The sequence below is a fragment of the Trematomus bernacchii genome, unplaced genomic scaffold (assembly GCF_902827165.1).
Source record: "Trematomus bernacchii unplaced genomic scaffold, fTreBer1.1, whole genome shotgun sequence".
Taxonomy (NCBI): domain Eukaryota; kingdom Metazoa; phylum Chordata; class Actinopteri; order Perciformes; family Nototheniidae; genus Trematomus; species Trematomus bernacchii.
In genome coordinates, this window is record NW_022988043.1 from 14,085,042 (window position 1) to 14,102,663 (window position 17,622).

At 43.6% G+C, this 17,622-nt stretch overlaps 1 protein-coding gene across 1 annotated transcript; it reads right to left on the reverse strand.

The window, feature by feature from the left end:
- Window positions 1-303: 303 nt before the first annotated feature.
- On the reverse strand, window positions 304-12,921 carry LOC117472581 (kelch-like protein 20). The gene is made up of 8 exons (XM_034117865.1): window positions 12,899-12,921; window positions 12,131-12,258; window positions 9,622-9,805; window positions 8,155-8,298; window positions 6,907-7,040; window positions 5,131-5,342; window positions 3,147-3,253; window positions 304-532 (listed from the first exon to the last, which is right to left on the reverse strand). The coding sequence occupies exons 1-8, from the start codon at window positions 12,919-12,921 to the stop codon at window positions 475-477; spliced, it is 990 nt and encodes a 329-aa protein (XP_033973756.1). The 3' UTR covers window positions 304-474.
- Window positions 12,922-17,622: the final 4,701 nt, after the last annotated feature.

Consider the following 17,622-nt stretch of genomic DNA (forward strand, 5'->3'; position numbering starts at 1 on the left):
AAACTCTGACACTTTGAACATTGCACTCTGACATTTTTTAAATTGCAAGGCTGATTAATTTGCTGATATATTAAACATCCAGTACTGGTCTGGCTATTATTATGGTGCAATCGATTTCTAAATCCAACTCTCTGACAAATACATATAACACCTGAAACGTATTTGCTGCTGATTCATCCGTCTAAAATATGGTATGTTTTTAAGCTCCACACATAAAAAGACCCATAACTTTAAAAGATTTCCTAGTCTATAATGTCCTCTAATTTATTACGTGTAGTCATTTTGTACCAGCAGCTGCCAGCTTTGGGTAATGCAGCGATGTCTCATTTTAGAGTGAACTCTTCAATTATGCGGCCATTATGCAGACTTACTTAAACCATATCACAATGTGTCTGTGGAGCCAGGCGTACATCCATTAGGCTATTTCTCTCTAACACCTCTGTCCTATTCATATAATATGAGCATTGTCGAGTCTCAGCACAGCACAGCCACTCTGCCTCCTGGATGTTTGCTCTTCATGCTTCCAAAGTGTCTAAAAACAGATGGAGAGGAAAACAGTGAGACATTGAAGCACTCAGATTCAGTAAGCAGCCTGAAGGCATATATTAGATATAGGAGCCTTACATGAGCTCGGTGCATGAATCACAAAGTGACTTATTTGTCTGGCTGTAACTGCAGACTCTCTGGATATCAAGTATTTTTGTCCAACGCTTGAAATTTCCTGACAATGGTTTCATAATCACAAGAAAAATCTGTATAATATTAATTAATGTTGCATTTAAATTTCAATGAATAGCAGCAATCAGCTTGGATGATTGGACTATTCTCTATTCTCTTCTTCATCATTAAAGGTCCCATGACATGCTTATCTGGTTATTACCCATCCCCTTGTGCAGTGGCGTAACAAGGTTGTGATTGCCCCCCCCATCGCCCCAAACATATGCGCACACTGATGCGCTCACACACGCACGGACATACACAACCACTCAGAAGCGCCACATGTATAGCTATCAACAACAGCCTGCCCTGGCCTCAGACCACCACAGCCTGACAACGGCACAGCAAACTAAGAAGAGGATTAAAACTGTTTCCTTGATGTTTGTCTCTGGGGAATCTACCGGCCTACATAGACTGGTTGCTATAATATAGCTTTTGATCTTGGCGTCGGGGGTCTCAATAGCGCCATAGAGTCCCCTATCGGTTGGCGCCCTTGGGGGAACTGTTGGACCACCGCCGGATCCAGCCTCTCCTCCTGGCTGGCTGGAGAAGAAGGTTGCACAGCCACGGCCACGGATACAGCTTCACTTGTGGAGCTAGATGGCAATGATGGTGGTGAGCTATCGTTAGCCTCCGGCTCCGGCTGCCGCTGCACATCAACATTGCTAACGTTAGCGCTCGATTTCGAGGACGATGTATGACAAAAAAAACTGTCTAATTTCGTCAGTTTAGCTGTTACATCTCCTTGTTCTCTCTTGTCCTTTCTCTTTTGAGCGCTGCCCTTGTGATTTCGTTTGCTGTACATTATAAATGCAAGCTATTACATTTTTTATAATGCTGCCGAACTTGCTGCTGCTAGCTACAGTACAGTACAGGTTGATTAAACGGTTCGCTCGTCGCGCAAGGTATCACATGACATGAGAGGGAGCAAGGTCATTGGACAGACAAATTACAAATTAATTTAGGTTGCTTGGTTACTTTGAAGACTGCGTGAACCGGTCAATTTTATTTATTTTTTTGCATGGGCCCCTGGCCGGCTCTGGGCCCCGGTGCGTTGCCCCGGCTGCACCGTCGATAGTTACGCCACTGCCCTTGTGTGTTATGTAGCTTTTTCTGCATGTAAACGGTCTGCAAAGTCACAAACCCTCAAAGTACACCCTGTAGCGAGTAAAACTCTAACACAGAAAATACCTGTCTATGCTGCCCCAGAACGCCTCGTTGGAGATTTTTCTTTTTCCATTTTTTTCTTCCTGAGTATTGTGACGTAACGGTTATAGTGACATAACGGCTCCTCACACACACACTCACTCAGCCTTATCTTTTCTCAGCCGTAGATTTCCGCACACATACTGAGTTCTGCGGTGTCTCGCTGTCTCGCAGACCCCACGCAGCAACCAGGAAACGACACCAGTAATCCAGCTCACACTGTCCGCTCCTCGAGTCTCAAAGGGCGGAGCAGCGAGCCCCGCAACGTCCCGCCAACACGGCACCCAGACCCCACGCAGCATTCTCATCGGTTTGTCATTACTGGTGTCATTTTCTGGTTGCTAACGCCATTGTAACACATAAACACTGATGTTCCGCTGTAACGGTGGTGGACTCATCAAAACAGAGTGGGCGGGCTGACCAATCAGAGCACAGTGGGCTCATAGGGAGGGGGGGGGCAGGAGCTCCAACAAGCCGTTTAGGACAGAGTGAATACACATACTATACACAGAGATGCTGTATGAGAAATCAATGTGAGTTTGGAACATTGAACAATGTAAATCTATTCTAGTATACCTCAACAATGGAATTATGATCAGTAGAAATGGCCATGTCATGGGACCTTTAACACTTGTAGTTATTGTCTTGCATGACTTTGTCCAAAGTCAATCAACTTTTTCTGCACGCTATGAATTGATCCTATCAACTGAATATTATCCTATTATACCTACCACTCTATTTTTTTTTTAAATACCAGGGAAATTCATTTAATTAATTTTTCAATGTTTTTCATAAAAGAAACACTACCCCCTTTTGCTATACTAGCATATACACCACACCATAAAACCTAACCTTTACTTGTTATACAAGGTTGTCGTTGTTTGCATGTTTATCACCCATTGTGTAAATGCTTTCATGTCAATTACCATTGTATTGATTACTGTATAGCCAGCATGTCATGGCTGCTATGCAAAAAAGAGTAATAAATAAAAAAAGCCCAAAAATGTTATCCTAATGCAAAACATATTGACTGTTAGTCCTGGTACATAAGATATATTGTATTCTTCTGTATTTAGGATGTGATTATCCCTGTAAAGCACAACAACAAAAAATGGAAAAACATCATTGGAATAATAACTAATGGCTTGGCTCGATTCAAAAAAAGGCCCAGCAGTTAGCAGTAAACAATCTATGGGTTGTCCCAACATAGATGTTCCTCTTACCTCCATGTGTTGGTTACGTGGCAGTACACTTCAATTGTTTTCAGATTGGTGACACCATCAGAGCCTCCAACAGCCGTCAAGGCTCCATTGAACACTACAAGGGACATCTGAGGCACGAAACATAACAGTTAGTACGAGATGACAAAAATACATACAATTATCAACACACCTTTCAGCCTTGATAGCAACATAGCTCAATGGATATTCATTTCCACATGCTAGTCAAGACTGAGACAACCACTAAATTAATTGCAATAACATTTTGGTGATCCATTGACTTTTAAACACGTTTTTGATTAAACTATTCTGCAAAAATCTAGATCAATTGGAAAACAATTTTGTGCATTCATGTTGCCCAGAGAATGAGTTTTGTGATGCCTTTTCCTTTATCAACATTTGCATTTTGTCTGGAATGTCTTGATAATTAAAGGATCGATTGCCATGACATATGCTACAGACATTCGTGTCTCTCTAAGGATGAATTTTAATAATTGTGTGCCATTCTTTTTTCAAATGGGGCTAACTGCTTTCAGATTCATAGACGGAATATATTTGGTTAACGCGACCTCTGCTGCCAACATGTTTTAATTTGGGATCAGAAGCTGGCCAATATGTGAGAACATTTTTATAAATGTGAAGTTAAAAATGATATCTAATTAGTTCATTATTGTTTCAATATATTTGTCCCTCTCTTTTGCCAATCCCTGGCTCCATTTCAATTGTAATTTGGATCCCACAGTGTAAATGTTTTTCTTTTTGATTTTCTACACAAGAACACATTTATAAAAATCTTCTCACATATTGGCCAGCTTCTGATCCCAAATTAAAACATGTTGGCAGCAGAGGTCGCGTTAACCGAATATATTCCGTCGCTCAAAAGAGAAAGGACAAGAGAGAACAAGGAGATATAACAGCTAAACTGACGAAATTAGACAGTTTCAGCGGCTCAAAATTGCCAATCTGTATTTGTTTTATGAGTCTGCGACACTAATTGTATTACTATCGGCTTCATCTTTGTTTGTATTTATTGGCAAAAACATGTTAAACTAAAATGGTGAACATTATAATAAACATGATGCCTTCCAATCGATCCATGGCATGCCAGAAAAGATTACAATTTACTTCCCCCCAAATGTATTTTGTTCTTGTATAGAAAATCAAAAGAAAAACATTTACACTGTGGGATCCAAATTACAATTGAAATGGAGCCAGGGATTGGCAAAAGAGAGGGACAATAATAATAATACAAATAATAATAATGATCTAATTAGATATAATTTTTAACTTCACATTTATAAAAATGTTCTCACATATTGGCCAGCTTCTGATCCCAAATTCAACATGTTGGCAGCAGAGGTCGTGTTAACCGAATATTTTCCGTCTATGATGGATTTTTTTTAACAATGACGGAAAAATCTGAAAGCAGGACGGATTAGAACAAACTCCCCCCCCCCCATTGACAATCACGAGCGTGCTCTTCTGTAAGGTCCTTGAACAATCCTCTAATTTGACGTTTAGGATGGTCTGGGAATCCTCTAAAAGTCAGATATTCAGAATTTATGGATTATATCGTTGGCAACATGCTGACTTTGAAGATGGTCAATTGGAAACCCCAATGATTACCAGTGGATGCATGTACTTCAAGCAGGTGCATCTCACTGCATGCTTCAAAGAGACAGGCATGGTCTGTTGTGCTGGCTCTCTGAATACTTATCTCATGCGCTTCATAATAAATCGTGACCCCGATGTATTTATTATTTCTCTCATGGAACCTTCTGGGCCCTGTATAACGAGAACCGTAACTTCTACTGAAGATTCAGAGGTAATCTCCTAAGGAAAATTGTGTCCATTACTCAGTCTTGTCAGTCACATTACCTCCCTCCATTCTGTCTGTTCTTATCATCTGGATGTAAAAGTAAACTGGACCTTAAATCACAGGGGAGGCCTGACACCTGATCCAGTCTCTTAGTGATCCATTACTCACATTGTCCCTCTTGCTCCTCATGCGTTTGACAGGAGTCCACCTCATGTTGTCCGGGTCAAACCTCTCCACTCCGCAGAGCTCCAGGTTGAGCTCGTCTCTGCCTCCGGACACGTAGATGTGTCCCAGGTACACGGCGCAGCCCGCGTTCTCCCTGGGACTCAGCATGTGGGCGCATATCGACCAGGTACCGTCTACAGGGTTGTATCGCTCCACTGGGGGACATTTAGAAGATAGCAGGAGTCATAAGGGGCCATATCACATAATACACGTCTGCTACACTGTATGAGTAACACTAACTTTTCCAGACTAACTTTGAGTTGTTTTTATTTATATAGAAACATGTCTAGGGTATATTGATCTAATGCAATTCTAGGTGTACATAAGGCACTCAAAATGTGTCTGTCGAAAAAAACTAGCTATCGATCATTTTAGTATCTCTTTTTATATAAATGTCTTTTTTAAATGACTTGGAAATAAGGCTATTTTCCAACCAATTTCGCAAGTAAAGACCGTGAGTTGGATGTGATCCAAAAATGGTTGTGGGAATTTCACATACGTGCACTTCTCACAGACTGAAATAGTCGGTGACAAGTGGCAGCAAACACATAACCCTGTTTATCTTTGGCGAGGGCAGGGGCATGAGAATGTTGCTGTGTGTGTGTGTGTGTGTGTGTGTGTGTGTGTGTGTGTGTGTGTGTGTGTGTGTGTGTGTGTGTGTGTGTGTGTGTGTGTGTGTGTGTGTGTGTGTGAGAAAATATGGGCTACTTGCAGAGAATAAAAGGTCAAGCTAGTTGTAATACGTTGCTTACTGTAAGTCGTCCCACAAGTCAAAAGGCTGTCAAATACAGCTGAGATGTTTTGTTTCCATCAGTACTGGGAACAAGTCAATTCACAAAATGCCTCCAAGCTAAGAAAAAACTGTTGGCTGTTGGTAGGTAGCATTCCCACATAAATAAATTCATGATATGACTTGAAGCTGCTTTTGTTTATTATTTTATTCAAAGTTTTAGTATCATTTGTGCCAGTCATATTAACACAAACACTCAACAAGCTCTGGCAGTCAATTAAAATAAGTGTTTGGAGTTTTAATTGAGTTTTCCAATGGCAAGCACTTCAAACATTAATCAATTAGTTGAGAGAACCATTTTCGAATCAATTTATCCTTTTATTAATTTACCAAAACAAAAACGCCCAACATTAGTTAGTGACAGTTTCTATGTTGTTATGATTTGCTGGACTGCTCTGTTTGAATTGATTTTTAGATTGAACTACTTTGGGTGTTGGGCTGACAGTTTGTGAGAGCTCAGGTTTGACGCCTGCAATCTAAATCGTGGTATTAAGGGTTCCTGAAGTATTGTGACCCTTATTTTAAAGATGTTTTAAGGTTTGGAATTAAGTGTTTTCTAACATGCACAATAAGGATAAGGAAGATAAACTGTTATAAGGGTTATTAGGTCACCCACACGCAGATATCCCCTTCAGTGTATATGTCTTGTGTTTTGGTGTTTTATAAAAGGTCCAGGGAGTGTTTTACGACATCTATGTGCTTTATACTTTTGATGCTCTCATGTAGATCTTTAAAGGTTGTATGTTACTCTCTAGTGGGACTTACTCACTAAAAGTATGCCATGCTTTCAAGCATTACATTTTAGGAGCATAAATACACAAACACTGTTTTTGAGCAATTGTTTCCTCAGCCATCACTCTCTAGACAACTGATTTTAAGTTGCTACGATATATCAAAAATAGTCTTTTATTTGTAACCACATATCTCACCTGAGTTGAGAGCCATCACCCCATCATTGCCCCCCATCACGTACAGCTGACCCTGCAGCACAGCAGCCACCCCCCCGCTGCGTCTGCCCAGCATCGCTGCCTGCTTGCTCCATGTGTTCATTCTCGGGTCATACCTGGAACAATGAAAGAAAATCTGGTTAGCAACACCAATTTACCAAAGTAGTCTGACTTTCAGAATCATGCTATTGCATAACTCAAATTAAACCATGTCTTTGTTCCTTTCTCTGAGTCAGCCACTTCAGATTGCTTTCACAGTAATGCGAGATGTCAGACAATTAAAATCATTATAACTTCAATCAAGATAAGAGACAGCCTGTCTTACTAAGAAAAATGTAAATGTGATTTAAACATTTTGTCTTTAGAAAAACAAAGAGAAGCCTTTTAAATTCTGTTGTTTTAATTGGAAAAATAATGACAAGTAGTCCCACTGTTCAGGAAATGTTTTGAACACAGTCTTTGTTAACAGTAAGGCAAGACACTAGAGGCAAAAGCATGATATATTTTAGGCAAAAACATTCACAATTCTAATTAAGGTGTTTGTTTCATTACTGTAACTGTTTATTTGTGTCTTTAGATTCCTCCAAAATTCACCAAAAGTTAGTAAAGTTCGAATTAGTTAATGACTTAGAAAACTTAGAAAATATTTGAACATCTGTAAGTTATGAACTTGGGTAAGATCGATGTCATGATGACATAGTTAAAAGGATTTTTGATTTTCTTTTTAAGTATCACATTTTATTACTTACATTACATTGATTGAAAGGCTGCCTAAAATGATGTATTTATCATACTCTGAGCCAGACATCTCATTTAATCTAATATTCACTGAATTTGCCAGTTTCATTTTAATCTACATTTTATTTTAAAAGGTTTTTTGTACAAAGGGATTTGTCATTCTATTGGTAACAGCCAGATTTTTGTAACATTACATTTATTAAAAAATGTGTACTGGGTGTTGCCAGCATTTTCTGATTCATGGAGTTACACAAAGATGTACACAAAAATTAACCAAATGGGACAATAATTGTTCCGTTTTTTTTTCTGGAAATATAAGCAAAGAAGCACATATTTAGAATAAGCCTCATTTGCATTTAAAAAAAAATGTATCAGCTGGGGAAGGTTTATGGTTATGTAAGTAAAATCTTTACCCTATGTACCTGTAGTGTCTCCCCTTAAGACGATTCACAGGTTATGTCAAGAAAAGAGATATTTTGTAGCACTCAGTACCTCTCCACAGTATTAATAGCAGCGATGCCATCGTGTCCTCCAATGGCATACAGGTATCCGTCCATCTCCACCAGACACACACCGCTGCGGGGGCTGCTCAAGGGTGCTACATCTGTGCTCCAGCTGTCTGTGTCGGGGTTATACCTGCCATGAGGGGGGTCAAGGAGTGCGGATGTCAAAGTGTGAAATCAGGTTTTGCCAATAACAACTTGAGTGGAACAAACACAGGCACATGCTTCCATATACATGTGTGTATATCTTGTTTTTGGTGTCTGCAATTGTGTGCTTTTGGAAGACATCGGCACTGAGAGAAATACAAATGTTTTGGGCATCTGTGTAAACATCTGCCAGTGTTTCTTCTCCACTGTTGGGGCTATTACAAATGTTTTCCCTCCATTCAAGGCCATTATATGAAACCCACATCCCACAAAAAAACACTTCAGATTTTAATTGGCATTTTTATTTTTCTTGACGTCTGCAATTCCGTCTAAATATCAGTGCTGTAACCGGCTGTCACCAACCCTCAGCCATTAACAGCTGATCAGTCTGGGACAGGTCGTTCTCAGCTGGGCTGCAGCCAGACGGGGGGGATCATTACGGGGTCAGCTGGCTGCAGCTCAGATAAGGTGTGTGTGTGTGTGTGTGTGTGTGTGTGTGTGTGTGTGTGTGTGTGTGTGTGTGTGTGTGTGTGTGTGTGTGTGTGTGTGTGTGTGTGTGTGTGTGTGTGTGTGTGTGTGTGTGTGTGTGTGTGTGTGTGTGTGTGTGTGTGTGTGTGTGTGTGTGTGTGTGTGTGATTATTTTAGACTTTCTAAGCCTATGAGGAATAGATACCCTGGCAACATGAAGATGAGGGAAATCCCAGAGTGAGGGCTTAAGTTCGCCTCTGACAAAAAAAGATGGCTTGTGGTCTGAGGGTCTTCATTGAATTTCTGCCTTAATGCTGACCTCTGCTGTTCAGGTATGTACACAACAACAACAACAACAACAACCCATAAAGAGCTATCTCTGTCATAATGCTGAACCTAAGTGATTTAGGATGATGGAATTGAAAAAAACATGTTGATAAGTATATTTGTGATATTGAAAATAACAGCTTTTATTTTTGTTTTGTTCGTTGTTAATTATTTTTGGATTCCAGCCTTGCCTGATTTAAAAAACGTTTCTGTCATGGAGTAAGTGTTTAGGTGTTTTCTTATTTCTAATTGCTGCTGTTTTTCTGATAAGAAACTCACAGCCTCTCATTAAATCAGCACTTTGATATGACGGGTATGAAATCCAATGTGAGGAAACAAACAAAATGGGTTTACATGCTGAAATGAGGTTCTCAGAGCAAGAAATCCTTTGCCTTGAGGAGCTCAAGGTAAAAATGACATGGGAGAGAATATGAAGTTGGATATTTGGAGATACAAAATAAATGAATGCACAACCTGTCAGTCAAAGACTTCCAGAGCCTGTACTGTGTCTCACCTCTCCACACTGCTGTAACAGCGGATGTGGTCCTCCCCCCCCACTGTGTAGATCATGCCGTCCAGCGTGCCCACGGCCACTTTGCCACGATTGTTGACCATGCGTGCTGCAGCCCGCCACTCATTGTACTCAGGACAGAACTGCTCTACCAAACAGGATGGGTCCTCCTGGGTCCATCCCCCCACTGCCAACACAAAACGCATTATTTAAATACAATTCTCAGTCAAAACATACCTTCTTCCTCCTTTCTATATTAATTGGGACAGAAGAAAATGTGTCTTTCACAGTACTTCCTGTTTTTTCAATGATATTTAACTTATTTAGCAGTTCTCTATGCTGTTAAAGCAGTAAACAAATGAAAGTGGACCTGATAGTATTGAGCTGTTTTGTCTGGTTTCCATGGTGATTCTTGCCAGAAAGAGGTGCGATCCAGGAAAGTGAAAAATAATTTACAAGACTGCAAATGCACAGATGGGTGACAAATGAAATAAAAAAAAACATTAACCCTCAGCATCCAGAGCAGCTCCAGAGCTTTTTGGCAGGGACTTAACAACCCTCTTGAACTCTGATAAATCGTTCAAAATGTATTTCCTTTTTTTGTGTTCTGATGCTGGAGGTAGACAGAGTGCTGTTTAACAACATATCTGATTCTAACTGCTTATTGAAAAGGCCACAGGACTGGAGTCACAGCATGTTTTATTCTCAGTTCCCCCTTTAAGGCATGTGTTATGTTCCTCCACTCCTTCACTGAGGTTTGTTCTTTATTTTGTCACCTGTCAGAATATTGTCAGACATTCATTATATGCCAATGTTCAGGTTTCATAACTTTATTTTTTTGCATGCACAAAAACGTTGCTATAAGTTATGTAAGTACGCTTTAAGTTGATTCGGCCCTTCTCCTTCAATATGATCATCACTTTATTTAAAGGGGACCTATCATGCAAAATGCACTTTTGTACGTCTTTTATACATGAATATGTGTCCCCGGTGTTCCAGGGAACTCACCAAGTGTCAGAAAACACAACCCTCTCTATTTTCCTCCATACCCAAATCTCTAAAAAAGGGGCTGCAACGGATCTGATCAAAACTGATCCAGATTTGAACACTGTCCTGACGTCAGGACGGTGGCGCTACGGCTATTGGGCCAACTCCACCAATCAGGAGGAGACATAAAAGTATAAATATGCCTTATATAGGTATGGTCCTACACTATATTATTCAAATATAGCATGATAGGTCCACTTTAAATACTATAGAGGCTCAATGTGTTGATACAGTTTATAATCTATCTTTGCAGCTCTCTGTGTCTGGTTTCATCCTGCCTGACTCTCCTTGAGGGGATGAACTGTTGTTCTGAAGACTCTGCTAGAGGTGAAACACATAATAATGGAGAGCGTTGATAGTTGTCTAGAGAATTATACGTTGGCTAAATAATAACAGACATTCCTCCCCTGCATCTGCCTCTAGGAGCAATTACAGTCAAAGGTGACCACAGTAGTCCCTTGACGGCACTGATGCCATGCAGAAAGTGTAAGACTCAGCAGGAAATGGTCTTTAAATTGGTCTCAGAAGACCACGATGTTTTGAAACATTTATTCATTTAATGAGCATTACAAACTTCTTAAAAAAGGCTCATGTTTACTTAAAAGTAGATAAAAACTGTTCACGCAAAACATTTCATTTAGCCGGCTCAGTTTGAGAGTCACAATCATTGCTAAGATTTGCAACTATATCATTTAATTTTAAAGCATTTTGTGAAGGTATATTCTAAGAATGTATTAGGACTTCCACAGAGTTGGGACGCTTCTAAGGGCTATTTTAAATGAAAAATGTTCAAAATGGATGCAGTAGAGGCCAAAATATAGTTCAATCTTGCTGTTTAGATGTTTCCATTTTGTTTATTTGGGACAAGAAACTTGAGAGAGTTAAGTTAAATAGGACCCAACACTGTTCAATGTCTGAGGCAAACATAATGCTACATTTACTTTTGTTAACTGAAAGAATACTGCTAATAGGTCAAAGAGATAGCAGCCGCACTGGACAACATTGTGGTATGATCTGTCAATCACGAGTTAGCCATGCCCTTAAACATGCTGCTTTAACATATTCCACTTTTAATGGGACCATCATTTACTTATTGATCATCAGTCTGTTTTGAAAGCTTGAAACAAGCAATTGAGAATCAGGGTCATTCTCTTATAGACTTTTACAAATCTTTTTGCCTATGAGTCAAGTCACCTTCAGAGAGAATGCAGGATCAAGGCACTTATTGCTTTGGCTTCACTTTTCATACCTGGAGGTTGCCACTTGTTTCCTTTCATCCTACTTTTCCCACAATGCAACCAGATAACATATTTCAGAATACTTATTTCCAAATAATGGGCTCTTATCTTTTCTGCCTTCCATCCAGAGCGCAGAACTACAACAATGTAAGCTGCAGTTTAAAGCAAGAAGTCAGTACGCTTTAAAACTCTACTTTTAAGATGTACAACTGAATGCAGCAACTGACCCACAAACATCATGTCTTTTCTCTTGCTGAGCTGTCTGCGATGGGAGAGGGGGGTGCGGCGACTGCGAGGGGACCCTCCTTTTCTGTCTTTGATCATCATATGACCGGTCTCTGGCTCCAGGGTCGCTCTGAAACACACAGAGATAAAATATAAATGAATAATAAAGTAGAAATTAACATGTTCAGTAATTTTGAGGTCACAACTTACTCTAAATGGAAGTATTAAGCTTATGTTATTCCAATATTTACCAATATACCAATTTTAAATGAGCATTTTTGTTTAAATTGTCATCTTCATTCGAAATGGCAAGTTCTTTGTTGTCATATGCACAGCAATTATATTAAAGCAGTCGTCGTTAATGTAAATATTAGTTCTCGGGATCCCTAAAACAATTATCATTAAATATATATGCTATAAAAAAATAACTGGATGTAATACGTAAGATTATAGCAATAACATTTACAAATATAAAATAATAAAATAAAATGTATTTGTGGAAAACAATAAGGAGATGTATCAACTATATAATTTAAAAGTGATGGTATACATTTTCACTTGATATATACATATGTACTGTATAACACCATGGTTTGTATAGCTAATTTAGAAACTATGCTTTAATTAATCGTGTGATGTACAGTCACAATATCACCTGACGCTGTTACTTCCAAGTGCTAATACCTTGCTGCAATTACAAAACATCCCTTTAAAGTCAATTTACCTAAATAACCATCCAAGAGTCTCTGAATCAATTTAAATATTCTTACCCTTGTTCATTGCACACCCCCATGATTTATCTCCTCAGCACTTTGCTCAGGCTCTGCAGTAAAGATTTGCCTCAACGGAGCTTTTTGGTGTCAGTCAGGTCTCCTGCTTTTTACACGCCGCTCTGTTCCCTGCAGTCTTTCCTTAAACTACTGCCTGTCACAGCCATCCCCTTGGAACAACATTGTACTTGACCGCAACCCCCCCTTGGCTACAACCCCCACCCCCATGCAACTTCTCCAATGATTCATTGCACCACCATCCCTTCAGCCTGAAACCAAAGACCTCCTGTCACACCCTGGTTCAGCTTCCTTTTGACAACTGTCATGCTGGAGGAATTCCAGACATGTACTTTATTTTAGGTTCAGATGTGACTCCATTAATATCCATTGTGCTTCTTTGCTGTGCTTGCCTCTCCTATTTCATATGTTAACCTACATATTTCATTTTTTTCTTTTATCTGCACTGTCCCTTTTACAGTAAATGTCCTCACTGTGGGGCGAATAGGATTTCTGTTATCTGATAAGCTTCTCTTCTTAATTGATGTGATTGATACCACAAACAGGAAACCATGTGTCAGCTGTGGTGAAGATTCCATGAATGAAGGTACTCGCTTTTGCTTGTTATAGAGATTTTTCCCTCTAGTGTACTGCACCATTAGTGGGGACAGAAGCATTAGTCTTCACCATTTTACATTCTCACCACAGGGCTCCAGATATGTGTAACTGTCTGAAAAGGAACCTGTCAGCTCCCTCCTGCAAATCTCTCACCCATTGCATAGCTCTTCTGCGTGACTACCTACAGCATGCTGCAGGACGCATGTATTTATAACTGTGTCCAGCTAAAACGCCTGAGAAGGTACAGTGATTCATCTCATGAAGGTCGAGGAAGATAGGTCGAATGCAAATTTTATGTAGTCGCTGCTGTTTTGTTGTCAGTACATGGCTTCGATAAGGCTAACTGACTCACTAGCATTATGCAGATAAATCATATAGATATACACACACACACACACACACACACACACACACACACACACACACACACACACACACTCACACATACACACACACACACACACCAAGTGAAGCAGCTGCTCTACACCTGTTGACGAGACCTTCAGATTAAATTCAGCAGGAGAAGATTCCAAGGTCTTGAGGTTTAAAGACTGAGAATAATAGGCGCGTTCACACCAAGTACTTTTCCCACAATAGTGTTATGTATGTGTCACATCAAGTGTGACTGTGCCTTTAAGATGGCACCGGGAGTTTGGGGATGTGTGAACCGGATACAGTTGGTTGTTGTTGTGTTGTCATGGCAGCGTGTGCAATAACGTGTTGAATAAACGGTCAACCTAAATGTCGTAGTCCATAGTCTAAATATATACAACATTGGCGACGAGGATTATGGACTCTCTACTCTCACCTCTCTCCCCGTTCCTCGCACTGCCGGGCGAACCGCCGATTCCGTGGGTTCGCTGGCTTGAGTCCTTCGAAACGTTCATAGTAGCCGCGGGGCTAGCTGAAGCTAACGACGACAGGAAGAAAGCCCTGCTGATACACACGCTGGGCAGCGAGGGACAGCGGATTTTTCGGACTCTCGGACCCGCTCCGAAATATGCGGACTGTGTTACACTGCTCACTGGACACTTTGCTGCTCCACAAAATGTTATGCTCCGGCGGATTGTTTTTCGGCAACGCCACGTCCACCATTACGTGGCTGATCTGAGGGGACTAGCCAGCCTCTGTAAATTCGGGGCGCTGGAAGATGAACTAATACGGTATCAGCTGGCTGAGCACACTAACAGCTCGACGCTCAGAGAAAAGTTGCTAATGATGACAGACCAGCTCACTTTAACAAGAGCAGTGGAGGTAGCTTTCCAGCTTGAGTCAGCAGCAGCCTTAGCATCACAGCTAGCTCCCTCCTCCAGTTATTTTCCCCACAGACCCATGCTACTAACTCAAACGGTGGCGCTACCCATGGAGCCTCCCGGGGAGGTTTTCCCTGAGGACAACTTTGATGTGAACTTTGCAGCACGCCAGGGTACGGCAGCACGCCGGGCCTGTGGTAATTGTGGCTCATCATCGCACCAGAGTCGAGCTCCAAACTGCCCTGCCAAAGGACAGAGGTGTCAACGCTGTGGCCGCCATCTCCCGACCGCTAAAGTGCTGCACGGTGGAGCTGGATGGGGTGTGCCTCCCGCTGCTGCTGGATACGGGGGCCTCCAAGTCGCTCCTGAATGTTTCCACGGTCCGGCGTCTCTTTCCGCTCCGAACACTGACCGCCGACGCCGAGGATCTGTACGGGTATGGACACTCTAAAATTGGAATGGCGGGCACAATCACCTTTGCTGTGCGTTACGGGACTAAGGCTCTCCCCGCATTCACCTTTCAAGTGTCTCACCAGGGGGCCAACCTCATGGGTTTTGACTTGTTTTGTGAGTTGGGTTTCAGCCTTGTGGACAATTCTGGGGCCGCCATCTTGTCTGTTGGCTCGCCGTGGCATCAGCGCTGGCCAGCTCTGTTCAGTGGTTTGGGCTGCCTCACCGCCTTTAACCACCAGCCCCTCCTCAAGCCTGAGGTACACCCCGTGATTCAGCCCATACGCCGCCTGCCTCTCGCCCTGCGCGACGACGTCACCGCCGAGCTGCAAAAACTCTTGGACGCGGGCATCATCGAACAGATTGATGCTTCCCCATGGATTTCAAACCTGGTGGTGGTAAAGAAGAAGTCAGGGGGCCTGCGCCCGTGCATCGACCTCAGGCCGGTGAACAAGGCCGTGATACCTGACAGGTATCCGCTGCCAGTGGAGGAGCTAGCCGCACAATTCTACGGCTCTTCCATGTTCACGAAACTAGACCTTCGCCAAGGCTACCTGCAGGTTCCGCTGCACCCTGACAGCCGCAGCCTTACAGCTTTCGTGACGCATGTCGGAGTGTTTCGCTACACCCGCATGCCCTTCGGCCTCAGCTCGGCCCCCAGCTGTTTTCAAAAAATCATGACCACCATCTTCGCCGGCATCCCGGGCGTGGTCGTCTTCCTGGACGACATAGTGGTTCATGGTGCAACACCAGCCGTTCATGACGAACGCCTGGCGAGGCCTGGTCACAACCTCACACTCAATGGGGAAAAGTGCACCTTCGCCGTTCCAGCCATCGACTTCGTGGGGTTCCGCCTGACCGCCGACGGCCTCAGCCCGCTACACTCCAACGTAGAGGCGGTGCTGCGCCTGCCTGAGCCGTCCTGTCCAGCTCAGATCTCTTCGTTTCTGGGGATGACGGCCTACTACCTGCGCTTCCTTCCTCAGTACTCCTCGACCACCTCCCCACTACGCGAACTCCTGAAACAGGACGCGGTCTGGGAGTGGACCCCGGCCTGCTCTGGCGCTGTTCGCCAGCTCAAGACGCAGCTCACCTCAACGCCGGTGCTCGCATTCTTTGACCTGGCGAGCCCCACGTTTGTGACCTGTGACGCGTCCAATACGGCAATAGGGGCGGTGCTGTCCCAGATCCAGGGGGGCACAGAACGCCCAGTGGCGTTCGCCTCTCGGTCCCTCAACTCGGCCGAACAGAAATACTCGGTGGGGGAGCGGGAGGCGCTGGCCTGCGTCTGGGCGTGCGAGCGGTGGCATATGTACGTGTATGGGCGACATTTTACGTTGCGTACTGACCACCAGGCTCTTACAGCCCTGCTTGCTACATCGGGGTCGGGGCACAAACCGCTGAGGATCTACCGCTGGTCAGAGAGGCTCCTGCCGTATGACTTCACCACAGTGTTTACTCCCGGCAGGGAGAATGTGGTGGCTGACCTGCTCTCCCGCGCCACCCCCACCCCAGCGCCCGGCGCGGGCCCTGACGCAACAGAGTCAGAGCTCATACTCATGCTCCACGCCCCGCTTCAGGCCGCGGTTTCCCTGGAGGACCTTCGGCTCGCGTCGGAGGAGGACCCCACGCTCTCCCGGCTCCGCACTTACATCCGGGAGTGATGGCCTGCGAAGTTCCCGGTGGAGCTGGCGTCTTTTCATCGGGTCAAGGACGAGCTGACCTGCTGGAACAGTGTCTGCGTGGCCCGGGGCCTCCGCACGTTCGTCCCCATCAACCTCAGGGCACGCGTATTGGCTATGGCGCACGAGGGCCACCTGGGTATCGTGAAGGTGAAACAGCGTTGCAGGGATTTGGTGTGGTGGCCGGGCATAGATCGAGATATAGAGACAATGGTGAAGGAGTGCACGGCCTGCCTGGTCAGTGGCAAAACTGGCCCGCCACCCCCACCGCCCCTGCAGCCCTTGCAGTGGCCGCGCGCGCCTTGGGAGCACATGCAGCTGGACATCTGTGGGGAGCTCCATGGCGTCCCGCACCACCAACGCTTCCTCCTGGTGGCCTACGACCTCCATTCGAAATGGCCAGAGGTGGTCGCCACAGGGTCCGTAACGGCTCGGGTGGTCACAGACTTCCTCTCCTCTCTGTTTGCTCGGTGGGGCAGTCCTAACGCCATCACTACAGATAACGGCCCACAGTTTGTCTCAGCTGAGTTCGCCACCTTTGTGGAAGAGAGGGGGATTAAACACATCCGTACAGCTTTCTACCACCCGCAAGCAAATGGGGGGGTGGAAAGGTTCAACCAGACCCTAAAGAACGGGATCAGAGCACACCTGGCAGATGGTCTTCCATTCTCAGCCGCGCTGCTCCGCACCCTGCTTCACTACCGGGCGACGCCGCATTCAACTA

Bases quoted from the DNA above. Each gene is read 5' to 3' on its own strand.
- LOC117472581 (XM_034117865.1), bottom strand. From the start codon at position 12,921: ATGGGGGTGTGCAATGAACAAGG. The intron at 12,259-12,898 runs GTAAGAATATTT...TGTGTGTTTCAG, and splicing joins GGGGTGTGCAATGAACAAGG to AGCGACCCTGGAGCCAGAGA. The intron at 9,806-12,130 runs GTCAGTTGCTGC...TTGTGTTGGCAG, and splicing joins AAAAGACATGATGTTTGTGG to TGGGGGGATGGACCCAGGAG.